At 41.0% G+C, this 13,542-nt stretch overlaps 1 protein-coding gene across 2 annotated transcripts in view; it reads left to right on the top strand.

The window, feature by feature from the left end:
• Positions 1 to 13,542, top strand: part of cacna2d2a (calcium channel, voltage-dependent, alpha 2/delta subunit 2a) — a 149,291-nt gene that overhangs the window by 97,679 nt on the left and 38,070 nt on the right. For both annotated transcript variants that reach the window (XM_061043073.1, XM_061043072.1), the window contains 3 exons: positions 64 to 202; positions 12,169 to 12,300; positions 12,531 to 12,588. In XM_061043073.1, the coding sequence (XP_060899056.1) occupies positions 64 to 202; positions 12,169 to 12,300; positions 12,531 to 12,588 (329 nt within the window). The remainder of the gene's footprint in view (positions 1 to 63; positions 203 to 12,168; positions 12,301 to 12,530; positions 12,589 to 13,542) is intronic.

Here is a 13,542-nt window from a genome sequence, read left to right as displayed (position 1 = left end):
TGCTCACTCAGATGTGTGTGTATGTGTGTGTGTGTGTGTGTCCGTGCGTGTGTTTGACTGCAGGCAGACGATGGAGAAGAGGAGAACCCTTTTGAGAGCTCGACGTCTTTGGAGCTGGAGTTTGTGGACGATCCCAATTTTAAAAACAAGGTCAACTACTCTTCCAGTGCAGTGCAGATACCTACAGACATATACAAAGGCTGTGAGTACCCAATAATCCCACTTCCATACTGACTGATTATTGTCATACTGAACAAAATAATTACAGTAACAAAAGCACAAACGTTCAATAAATACACAAAAAATGGCTCTTAAATCAATGCAATTACAAACATGTATATGGTTCTGAAGACAAAGCTAAACTGTGGTTACATTAAAGGCCCACTGAAACTGCTATTAGTGCGCCTTGGATTCTGTCATGGGACATGTTTCAGATCAAGAATTAATGGGGATGTATCTTTGCCAGAGGAATTTCACAAGGAACCATTTAAGGAATCAATAGGTTTTCTCAAAGCAAGGAAAGCATAACAAGCAAAGGTTCAGGTGAATCACGACATACTCAAGCTGTAGAAGAAAACTGTGTAGCTCAACCTCAACTCCCTTAGCCCCTTATTAATATCATAAAGTGGACTGGGAGGTAAACATAAGCACAGTAGACCATGCATTTTGTTTGCCAAATCCCTTGGTATCACTCTGCATGAATTCCTTACATTCACTCTCAAAAACATTATTTGTTTATACATAACTTTAACTGAGGGAAGACTTTTCACAATGACAGGATAAGTCTTTTAATTACACCTGGTCTGTAAAGCATGTGTTCATCAATACCAAAAGTGTGCAGGGTTAGAAATCACGTTTTATTTTTATCTGCTCCATAGTCTGTATAAACATGAAAGTAACATCATCCATTGGTTTCTGTAGGGCTGTTTTGAAGCTAAACGATGGCAGTTGCCATATGGTGAATGATATCTCAACCTAACTTTCAGTCAGTCTAACAGGTAGAGAGTTGAAGTCAAGGTGGGCGGTTAGCCTCCCGGCAAACAGCTGCACCATGCACACAGGTCAGTCACCTTGCCACGCCCCTAATTATGCAATCATATGCCTAACTTTTAGCCTTCATAAAAACTGAAGTCATTTTTAATAAACCCCCATACAGTGTGTACCAATAACAAATTGAACGATTGAGACCAAACCCTTTTTTTTTTGTGTGCCAGGCCTTAACATGTTTATTTCTGCTTGAAAAATCTGAGTGGTGATTCCTGGGCTTTTGTAATCAGTCTCAAATGGACACTCAAAGAACTGCACTTGTTTGCAAGAAGCATTGAATTCATATTTCAGGACCGGAGGTTGCTGCTTGGCCTGCCCTTACCACGGTGGAAATGTTTTCAATGTTGGATTCTTTTCTATATATGCTATCAGCAATTTACCCTGTGTCATGCAAGACCTCAGCTTGTGGTTTCAAAACAAGTCGCTCAGAAGACAAGTCTTCTGTTTCTGACACCTCAGCCTGTTGGTTCTCTCTCTCTCTCTCTCTCTCTCTCTCTCCTCTCTCTCTCTCTCTCTCTCTCTCTCTCTCTCTCTCTCTCTCTCTCTCTCTCTCTCAGCATGTTATCTCCACCTCACCCTCTGTTTACATCAGCAGCCACTTGAGCTTGCTAATATTTTTTCAGTTGACAGAAGGTCTCTCACATCAAATGTTTACAGTATTTATTTTTTCTTTATGGCTGGTCATGGTCTTCCCTGCTCCTGGACCCTGCCACTTTCTGCCAACACCGTGCTCCCCTGCAGACATGACACCTCTCTTTGTCTGCATCTGCCAACAAAAACAAAAGGGAACACATGTATCTTGCAGGATGTTGATTTTGCTTGTCATGTTCCCTCTGTTATTCACCTGTAACCTTTCAGACACTCTGCCTGCCTCTTTAAAGACTCAAAGCCAGAGCACGTGTAGACAGACATTTCACAGTGGTAATTTTGGCCTTCCTCTTTTCTTTCTTTCTAGCTCGTCACCTTCTTTGTTGAACTGGCAGTGTATGGCACCTGTCTATAACAATGGGAGCCAGCTGTGTCTCCAGACAAATCTTGTCAGAATTAGACACTCTTGGTTCAGGAGGAGATGTCAAAGGCCAAAGCTAACTCACAATAGAGCAATCAGGCCTGCACATTGTTCCCGGAGCCATTTTGTGGCAGCTCTGGTTCTCCAGTCTGAAGATACGAGTCAGAGAATAAAGGCCTCTTGATTGAGCCTGGCGGAGACTAGAAGAGTAGGGTGGTGCAGTGCATGGAATTAGTTTTTCCACTTCTGCTCACTGGAATACGTTTACTATTGATGTTGTTTAGTTAGCTCCCATTGCGTCGTCTGCTGTGCTACGATTGCCAACTGCAGATTTTGTGCCAACTCCATTATGTATATGATTGCTATGTTTTAGTGGTTGGTTATAAATAAACTGGGAAGAAAAGCATGTTGCTGCTCAAACGTACAATAAGTCTTCAAATGCTTTGCAGCCAGACCCAGAATCCCAAACTCAAATGAATATATTAAAAGATCATCTTTGAGATGTTGAGTTTGAAGCACGTTTTGTGTTGTGTCTGATATTATACATCAGAGTCTTTTTAAAAGGGAACACAGGTTTAGCTCAATCGGTAAAGTAGGTGTCCTGTATACTGAAGCTAAAGTCCTTGGCACATCTGCTGTTAGTTTGACTCCTTTGCCTTTTGATGCCTGTCTACTGCACTCTCACCTCCCAAATGTCACATCTCTCTGCAGCTGTAAATACAATCAATAAAACATTCCAGCACAATATCCCCTAAAAAGTCTGTTTAAAAGACTTTGGAATATGTTAAGTACATATGTAAACAGAAATAGTTTTGTGGATTCATGAGATGCTTTTATGAGTTTACTTAAATGCATTGAGTGGTGACATTTGAGTCAGTGTCATTTGTGGCAAAGACAACACCTTTCTTTTTTTTTTTATGTTTTTTGGGCCTTCCTTGAAAGCACAGGACAGTGGATGGAGTCAGATATTGAAGAAAGTGGGGAATGACATGCGGGAAAGAACAGCCTCTGTACATGGGGCGCACAAACTAACGACTCGGCCAAATGTAAAGATTTTGAGTTCATAACGAGTGAATTTATCAGTCTTCTTTAGCCATCTTCTCTGCTCTGCTAAAGGCTAGCATCTAAAAGCTAGCTGCTTAGCTGCTGCACTAGCATAACACACCAGAAGGTCCGATAATGCTCTCAGCAGTTAAGTTGCTTTATGTCGAGAATTGGCAGTGTTTAAAATATTAAAATGATAAATTGGGAGGGAACAAATCCATCTAATGTATCTTACATATAATTTATATACATTTGTACCATGGCAGCCATGTTATTTTTTAGGAGATGTTGATAGTGGATTATTATCTGCATGCCGTGTTCTGCTCTGGTCCCCACCATTGGGGGGTTGCTGGGTGCCTTGGAGAGGTGTCTGAGGAAAGGTATGTGGGTGGATTGTTTTCCTCTGGGTCTGGAGAGGTCTGGATCTACACTTTGTCTGTGGGTTTAGGATTAGCAGAGGAGAAACGGTGTGTGGGTAGATTCGGCTCTTTGTTTCCTCAGGGGAAGGTCAGAGGTAAGGCAGAAAAAAGAAAACTGTGGGAAGAATGGAGCACAGTCCAAAGTGCAGCATCATGTTCAACAGTTGTTGTCAAGCGTTGTTTATTAGAGCTCTAGTTTGTTGGAGTGAATTAGACACACTGTTGATGCATTGAATGAATTGACTGTTTTCTTGAAAAAGGAAGCATGAATTAAGAGTCACTGCAAAATGAGTGTCCTCTGAGCTGGATCGAGATAGTGGCACAGATAGAAGGAAAGATGGAAGAGAAGGGGATGAGAGGGCAGTAAAGGAGAAGAGATGCTTTAATAATAGAAACCATTTAGGGCAAAAAAAAAAAGTGTTTTTTTTATTGTCATCCTTTCAGCAGCTAAATGAGGCAGTGCATGCGTCCTGGTTTGATTTGTCTGCTAGGCCCCATGTCCGTTTATTGAGATTGAAAGTGTTCCCTGGGCGCAGTAATGAACCATTTTATGATTCATTATCCCACTGCTGATTCCTGCTGCCAAGTCTGCAAACTTTCTAATTAGCTTAGGTCAAACATTCCTACAGTTTTCTTCTAATTATCACAGCTTATTATAAAAATGGACATCGCCAAAACAGGTTGGATTCTCATGGGCAATGTTGTAGAAATGGTGAGGAATAGGCAGGGATATGTTGAATTACTATAGAAAAGGGATCCTGGGAATATAATCTGTATATTAATCACTGAAAGATATAATGCAAAAATTTGTGTTTTGCTGATTTTGTGGAATATAGCTAGTATTTGAGCCGAGTTCACACTAAAGAAGGAGAATACTAATCCAGATTGGCTCATTCTAAAGTTGCATTTAAATTATCATATGTGAAAAGAAAACTGCCTTTTTAAAAAGGTTGTAATAATGTGAGTTGTGGGCACACACACACAGTAAGGTTATGTTACTGTTATGTAAGAATAGGCAGCCACCAGCAGGATATAAAGAAAACCACCAGAGAATGTGGGAAGTCTTTTCATTAATTTTGAAGTTTTCAATCCACTGCATGCAGTGCTTTTTCCAGCGGCCTAACGTCATGTTGTCACTTTGCTATTGTTGTCGGGCACAGCGAGAAACTTGGTTGTCAGAAATGAATGTCGAGGACTGGCTAACTGTGTGTGCAGATGAAAGAGCAGGGCTTAACTGTTTTGCATGGAGCGATTAACCCTCCCACTCGTCCCACCCACAACATGCACACAAACACACACAGACGCACACACAGGCATTATCATCCTCCCAGGCTCTTGCCTGTCCAGTTGCTCCAGCCATTGCTCCTTTCTTAGTTTTAGTGCCACACTTACTTTCTAATGTCAAAACTTTAACATGACATATTCTTGAGATTTTCCAAAGCCTTCTGTATTTTGCATTTTCATTGTCAATCTTTGAACTTCACCAAAGCCCTCAGAAAACTTCAGGCTCTTTAGCTGCTAAATGCTCTACTACATGAACCAGCTACAGTAGTAGTAGTTAGGGCTGAAGACAGTGAACCAAAACATGTGCAGACCTTAACACTAAAGATGCAACGATTATGAAAATCAAGGCGGATATCGATACCAATGTTTGAAATAACAATTTGGTCGATTGCCGATTCTGATGTTCTTTTCAGTATGTGGGATGGGCAATAGGCTAATATATTTTTGATAAGGTTTTGTTTAACAAGAAAAAAACCTCAACTTGAACAAACTTGTACTCCCTGCCCTTTGAATTTAAGCCTCCATTTTCTGCTGCACCGTCTGGTCTGTGGTTCTCTCTCTCTTGCATGCACCTTTAAAACCTTGATCGACACTACAGTACTTCTTCTCAGTATCGAGCCAGTCCAATGTGTGCTTTGTAATGTGCAGTGGAAATTTAAGTGTGATGGATACAGCAGATACAGAGTCAAAGCAGTGCTGTATGTGAATGAAAAGAAGATACTGATCTGCAGAACTTCTTATAAGTGAAACTACATCTGAAGCATCTGGTCTTGTTTCGAATGGATCAGCTCGCCGTGTATTGGAGGGACAAAGGCGACTTTTAAAGTACACACTCAAGTCTGTTCACAAAAAGGAAGGGGGAAGTCGTACTGAGAGGAATGAGAGTTGTGCTTTTGTTACGCTGTCGAATAATATGCTCTGATTTTAATTAGAGAATGTTCCAGTTATAAGTACATGCTAGGTTTGTCATCTCAGAATTTTAAGCTGTGAATCGCTGCGGTTTGCCAAGCTAAACGTAAATGTCATCTTAGTGAGTGTGTGTGTGTGTGTGTGTGTGTGCGTGCGTGCGTGTGTGTGCGTGTGCGTGTGCGTGTGCGTGTGCGTGTGTGTGTGTGTGTGTGTGTGTGTGCGCGCGCATGTGTGTGTGATTTTTTTCTGCATGTACAATACATGCAGCCTGTATTTCTTTCCCATGCCTCAGGTTTCCATCTAGTGCAGGAAGCTTTTCTGTCAACCAAACTCACGCCACACTGGAGATCAACTCAGTCCCTTTCAACATCAAACCAGCTTTAAACATGTGGGGAAAAAAAGCAAAAGTGATTTGTGAAATAAGGCGGTAAAAAAAGAAAAACTGCGAGAGTGCTAAAAAAAAAAAAAAGAAGAAGAAAAGAAGAAAGCAATAGAGAGAGGGGGGGGATAAGGGAAATGGGATTTAAAGTTTAACCAAAAGAGAAGAAAGACAGTATAAACACTGCGGGCTGTGTTTCTGTCATTTTTGACTTTACAGACTCCATCTTTCTCCCCCCCCCCCCCCCCCCCCTTCCTCCCCTCACCCATCCTCCCCTCTAGTTTGTGCCCAGTGATGGGGCACTATCATTTACTCACACACTAATTAGAACAGTCAGCACGGCAAACTCCATGTCACTCACCAGCAGGCTCACAAATTACATTTCATGTGTTTGTTATTTACTGCTCTTCGTTAATTAGAAAAGAAATATTTGAAGGAGCACTCTGGAGGTGTGGTGCAATCTCTCCCCTCTGTCTTATTCTGCATATTGAATAATCATCCCTCCTCTGAGAACTTTTTGTCTACCCCCCCTTTTCACAGCATGAGATAACAATTTAACAGAACTGAGGCCCTCATTGAAAAATACACTCATATTAAATGCTCTTCCCTAGTGAAACGGCTTGAATCCGCCATGTGAATTTAATTTTAAATGTGTTAATTCTGCTGTTTTGGGTTGAAAAGAAATTCCTGGAAACAGTTCCAGTCCACTGCAAAGAATCCAAATGAGTTTATACAGTATCCTCCTGGACTTATTTGTCTAAAGCGAAGCTACAAAAAGGCACATTTTCTTTGGGCAGGCTTACAATTTGTTTCAGCTTGTCTGTTACGGATGTGTGAGTCGCTGCCAGCTTCCTCTGCACGATGAAAGGTTTAAGGTTCAGGCTCTCTAAAAACTACGTGAAGAAAGAGAAAGACATAAGGGACATTGAAGGGAGAGACACTGAGGGAGAAGGTACATGCAGATGTTGAGCTGCTGGTCCAATGTTATCAAACTGTTTTTTTCAACAGGTTCAGTTCTCTTTGAGTACAACAAATCAATTTATAAACTAGTTTTTAGGGGTAAAACTGCTCATGGGGAGGTCTTCAAATGCGTAACTAGGACACAGTTGTTTAAAAGACATGTAGCTGTGGAATTTAAAAAAAACTGCGAGCATCACAAAAAAAAATAATAATCAGTTCACCTCTGTTGGCAGATGTTTCTTAAAATCTGGATGTATTTAAACTAATTTCTCCACAAATTGCATCATTAGAGATAACAAGCGTGTGTTGTTGTTTTTTTTTCACTACGATGGATTGTTTCTTTAAGAGAACTGAACCATCTTTTTTAATCCAATGATGTGGCAAAAAATTGAATGGGAAGCTGTTATTCCTCAGAAAATTCTAAAGTATTGAATTCCTCTCACATTAAGTGAACCTACAGTGTATAAAAGAGTAGTATGCTCTCTGCATATTAACTAATGACAAACAACACAAGCTGATTTTGTCTGAGTTACCCTGCCTGTCTGTAGAAGTCATATTACCTGTATGTCAAAGTAGAACTTCACTTCACCATTTAGTCCCTGTCTTAACAGTATATATGTAAACGCTTTATGATAATGTTCATGACTCTTCAAAGGGACTTAGCATTAGCTCCTTTACCATTATGGATTTCATATGAGGGACTACGTGTGTTCCACTATGATCTATCACGGCCCCCTGTGCCTTTATCCGGCTCTATGTGTGTACAGTGAATGCTTGAACCTATTTATATAATGTTGGATTAATACAGGGCATACGGCGCAGATCTGTTTGGATGGCTCTTTATCGCAGTATATCAGTGTGAATAATGTGCGTCTGAGGTGTAGGGGGTGGGGGGGGGTCATAGACTATAGGTGCTGGTGGGGAGGGGGGGTTGAGAAATGATCTCACGCCGAGATGCTTCATAAATCCCACTCATAATTGTTTCCCTTCTTGGTGTGCAGTCTTGCTCCATAAAGGGGCAAAGCCAAGGGTGCTCTAAATGTCAGGGGAGCGGCACGCTGATAAATTACCTTTTAAAGATATCAGAGAGAGGCACGTGAAAGATGAGCCCAGCACAGCACTCAGAGGCCCTGTCTGCCATTTCTAAGCATATCCCCCTCCAACCCCTCCGCCCCTCAGGGGAAATTTGTCTTTTTATCAACTGTCCAGAGAAGTCACAGCATATCCTCACTGAATAAATCAAAGAGAATTAGTTTGCTGTGTTCCCTTATCTCTGATGGGGCCGTTTTTCTGTAGCGATCGCCTACAGATGTGTTTTTCTTCAGTGTGTGTGTTTGCAGAGGTGACTCACAGCTGCACCTGACTGGTTTAGTTTGGTTTCAGTCGCACAATCACACATACATATATACACATACACACATCTTATTATCCTTGATTAAAATACCAAGTAGGGATTAAGTTTGAATTACAAAAGTTGGCCGATTTTTTTTAAACAGTGCTGATTAAAGAGGGAAATAATTAACCAATTACAGTGTGTGTGTGTGTGTGTGTGTGTGTGTGTGTGTGTGTGTGTGTGTGTGTGTGTGTGTGTGTGTGTGTGTGTGTGTGGCCCAGATAGCAAAGTTTGATCTGGAATAAAAAAGTATTTGTATCAGCAAATTTTCTATGGGATCTAAGTAAAGGCTCAGAAGTCTTCTGCAGACAGAGTTGAGAGTATTTCATCCAATGTGGTCATGGGTACTCTGCTGGACAAACTACATGACAGCACCATTTCAAACCAGTCCAAGCATTTTTTCTGTAAAGCATCTTATTTGGAAAAGTTTTCATTTCAGTGCATACTGGAAAACAAATCATTGATACTGTTGTACTGTGATGGGCCAATATCAGCTCAATAATAAAAACAAATTCATATATTATACAGTCTTTAGAGGAAAAGACACCATCATGACCACACAAAAGTAAAGGAAACAGTCTGAAGCTGGTGTGTGTGTGTGTGTGTGTGTGTGTGTGTGTGTGTGTGTGTGTGTGTGTGTGTGTGTGTGTGTGGATGTGCTGAGAATCCATCTTGCATACTCAAATTTTGGTTAAGGTCTGGATGTTTGTCACTGAGCTGAGATGATGCTAGTTTGAAACAGGTCACCGGATGTGTCTGTGCCCTTGGCCTGTCTGTGACAGCTATCATTACAGAGCTGGCGTCTCTCTAGATAAAAGCAGCCAGACCTTCACCGCACACACACACACACACACACACACACACACACACACACACAGAGACTGCAGCTTCCCAAACCTGCTGGGATAGCTGGTGCTTTAAAGGACACATTTTTAACACATTACTCAGACAGATCTTTGACCACGGATTGTAAGAGGGGAGTATTTCCTCCCAGATAACACACGCAGCCCCTGAGTTTAAACACACAACACATACACAAAAACTCCCATAGCTACTGGGAGAAAAAAACAAATAGTGAGATTGTAGCAGCAGACTGTATAACAGAACTGTCAGGACCAGAAGACAACCAGTGGAACCTCAACACACACAACCACACATACAACACCACTATAAACACCAGTTAACACACATATGCGCACATACTTTAAAACATTCTAAACAGTCTCATACACATAACATTTGAACAAGTTTTTTTCTCAATGTTTCCTTGTTGAAAATTAAAAGTTTACAGCTAAGATGAAATGGAAAACTATGGTTTGGTTCTCTGATAACCTCCACATACACATCAGTAATACATGCCCACTAGTATCCCCAAAATGAGTCTGGGAGGTGCTGCATCAAGTTTGAAGCTCCTGTTTGAAACGGCAGAGATGCTGAGAGTTTTACTCTTTTTCTGTCTCCAGTTCGGTCTTTGAAGTTCTTCAGACCATCTGGACTCCTGGCAAATCTAAGCACCGTGTTATAGGAGAACATAAAGCTGCTTTACCTTCTTATTCTGGCAGAAATAAATTAACTTTGCAGCAGAAATGTCTCTTGCATATAGCAACACAGAAAAAAAGCTGACATGGCATCTGATTGAAAGGTAAATATTGCTGTATAATAAATCAGAAGTCAGGGTTTACTATCTTAGTCGACACAGCTTTCTGACTCCAAATATCAAACCATGCTTCTTTTACCTACCAAGCAAAAGTTAACTGACATTCCTTACTGTCATACAAATACCATTTTACGAATCAATTCCTTGACGTCAATCATGTCTTCTTCCATTTTGATCTTAATGGTTTAAATTGAGGTATGTTTTGTCCTTTTTTCTTCTCTCTCTCCTTGCCTTGTGGGCGAGAAATTGCTTCTCTGAGCTGTAAAAGCAGCCACTCATTCGTGTTAATTTCTGTGTTGCTTTCCATCAATCGTCCTCCTCTCTCTGGGTTTTTATGTTTATCCCCATCTGTGAGGGCTGCCTCTATCCTCCCCCGTTCTCCCTTTGTGTTTACGTCTGAGAATTTTGAGAAAAACATGTTGAGGAGCTCCCCTCGGTGATGGCAGCAATTTGGCTTTCATATATATTCCTATCCTCCAGACACTTGTGTGCTTGTGTCTGTGTGTGCGTGTGTGTGTTTTTTTACATGATGCTGGAAAGTAATGACACTTGGCTTTTGTTTTGAATGACAATTTTAGAGAGAGCAGCTTAGATATGAGCATTTGAAACAATATTGTTTTTACATGTATGATACGATTGTGATACTTAGAGGCTTTGAGTGAAGGAGGTGAGAAGTGGATAAGGGAGCGACAGCTGACAGCTCCTCAAAGACAGTGCTGTAATTGAAAAGCATTGGGAAAAAAAGTGGATAATTACTGTTTTATTTGTGTGGAACTCAAAGGAGGGGTTGAGATAAGCTGGACTTGTCGGTTTAGAGGCTTGTCTGGCTTTGGTTGGCTGTGTAATTAAATCAGAGAGGCGAGTGAAGTTCTCCTGCCTCGTCTTGTTTCCTCTTTAATCAGCAGGTCAATAAACCTCTGCACTCCACGTCCTGTGACTCCCGCTTGGCTATTAAATACAGACTGAGAGCATTTTATTTTTGTGTGCATGTGTGTCTTTGAAAGAAAGGATAGAAAAAAACTATCTGGATCAAATTTGACAGAAACAGAAGGACAGTGTAAATACAATATAAGTCAGGTAGAGAAAAGAACGAGACACATGTTGACGTGTTTGTGGTGTTATTCCACTTCAGGTTGACTACATGATGAATACTTCTCTCCACAACCATAAATCCATTTTACCGAGTGCCGCTGACCTGTGAGATGTATCTGTGACCTTGCATTTTCACTCAAAACACACACACACGGCAATGCATTTAGCACAAGAAGACCAGCAATGTTTTTCTTTTTTTCTTACCAAGCACCCCACGAATCCTTTTGACAGAAACACACATTTATAAATATTCCTTGGAATATTTCATATTTCTCCACAGGCCAGAAGTGGTTTCTGCTTCCACATGCTGCGAGTGACATATGACCTCATCCAAAGTCACCTCCGATTCCTCCTTAGTGCTCCTCACAGATAGTCCAGATTAGACTGATGCCCCGTTCAGATGTCTACCGCCGGCTGAGCCGCCTGCATACATCCATTCTTATGTGCCCGGCTTACGGCCACCGGCAGGGACAAGGTTGTTCAGCAAGAGAGCTGACCTTTGGGTTACTTACAGAGTAAACCAGTTGTCATGAACGGTATGTTATACTATATGTATGGCTCAATGTTTGAGTTTTTAGTAGAGAAAAAATCGAAACATTTGAACAAAAGTTACAAAAAACATAAATAATACAAAACTCTGGGTTTAAGTCGGATTATAAAAAACTATTTTCAGCGCCTGTAGTTAGGACACTTACTTTTCATACTTACTCTGAGGGACTATGGCACATAATCAGTACCTCATTTACATTTTCTCTCGCATTTCTTCCCTTTTTGTAACCAGAAGCACATTTTGAGTTGAGCAAAAGGACCTTCTTTGACTGGGGCTTAAAGTGTCCTCTTGCACCATGAATCATGAAAAGTTTGGATGCATGCAGGCATTCAAATCTGGGTTGAAATCAGTTTAAAGTGTTTACGCTGCTTTGAGGGGGGAAAAGAGAGTTCAACTGTTCACTGTGGGTCTGATTGTTTCCACAGCTCCAGTCATCCTCAATGAGCTGAACTGGACCCAGGCACTGGAGCGGGTATTCATAGAAAACCGTCAGGAGGACAGCTCTCTGCGCTGGCAGGTGTTTGGCAGTGCCACAGGAGTGACTCGATACTACCCAGGTAAGCTGCAGGGGAACCAGTCAACAGTCTGCTTTATAACTCATGGCGAGATAAAGTCTAAATTGACCCTTGGGCTCCTCAGCAGCAGAACATTGGCAATCTCTTATCAGATGGCTGTACTGGTAACTCGATAGACAGAATGAAATTATGATTACTCTGATCTAATCTGATCTGAAATATCCCACAGTTCTCCGGACGAACTGTAACTTATTTTCTGCTGCTCTCTACAGCCACTCCATGGAGGGCACCCAACAAGATTGACCTGTACGACGTCCGCAGGAGACCTTGGTGAGTGCCATATTGATCGGGACATGTGTGAACAGAGTGGTTTTAATTATTGTCCGCCCCCTTCATTGCACACTTGCCATTTCAGAATATATATATATATATATCAAAAAATCATACATTATAATTATTTTTTATTACTTCATAGAGGCCTTTAATCTTTTTACCTGGCACCCACACAGTCTTCTAGTTTAGATCAAATCAATTGACAATATAACAGGAAGAATTTTTGTTGGTGTTGAGAAGTCAGATGATATAAATTAAAGTTACAGGTCCAGTTAGCCCAGTGGTTATATCCTCCATGTACAGAGGCTTTAGTCATCCAAACGGGTGTCCTGAGTACAAGTCCAACCTGCGGCTCCCTTTCCGCCTGTCATTCCCTACTCTTTCTCCATCCATATGAAGGCAAAACACCAAAAGTAGATCTTTGAAAAGTGAGATTTAAATAATGAAGATATTAAACACATTTTAATTTGCCATAAACAACCAAAACCTGTCTTAACAGTTCCAAATCAGGTCAGCTTTTGGATAAAATGTTCCATATTTGAAAAGATAAATTGATAAACTGCATGATCGCAGTCCAGTGGAGTGTTGTAAGAATGCTGTTGTTTTTTGGGCACAAGATGAGTCCATCTGAGCGCTGACAGTGAAGAGGATTGTGTTGCTCAGAGCAGACAGCCTCTAACCAATACAAACAGCAGCAGCAGAAAATTGCAGAAATTTAACTTGTCATTGTAACACCTGTGCTGTCTGCAGCAGCGCTGTCAAGCTGTCTTCAAATGGTGACAAACTGTTGTGATCTGATCTGAGTCTATTCACCAGCTAAAAAATACTTTAGATTTAGATTTTGGGGTTTTATAATAATAGACTTTATTTGGCATGGACACCACAGATACATTGGACGAACCAGATGCATTGTGTAAATGTTTTAGCAAGCATGCTAGTTCTCAACACCTG

This window comes from Labrus mixtus, chromosome 7, assembly GCF_963584025.1.
Source record: "Labrus mixtus chromosome 7, fLabMix1.1, whole genome shotgun sequence".
Lineage (NCBI taxonomy): Eukaryota > Metazoa > Chordata > Actinopteri > Labriformes > Labridae > Labrus > Labrus mixtus.
This window is presented reverse-complemented; position numbering and strand designations above follow the sequence as displayed.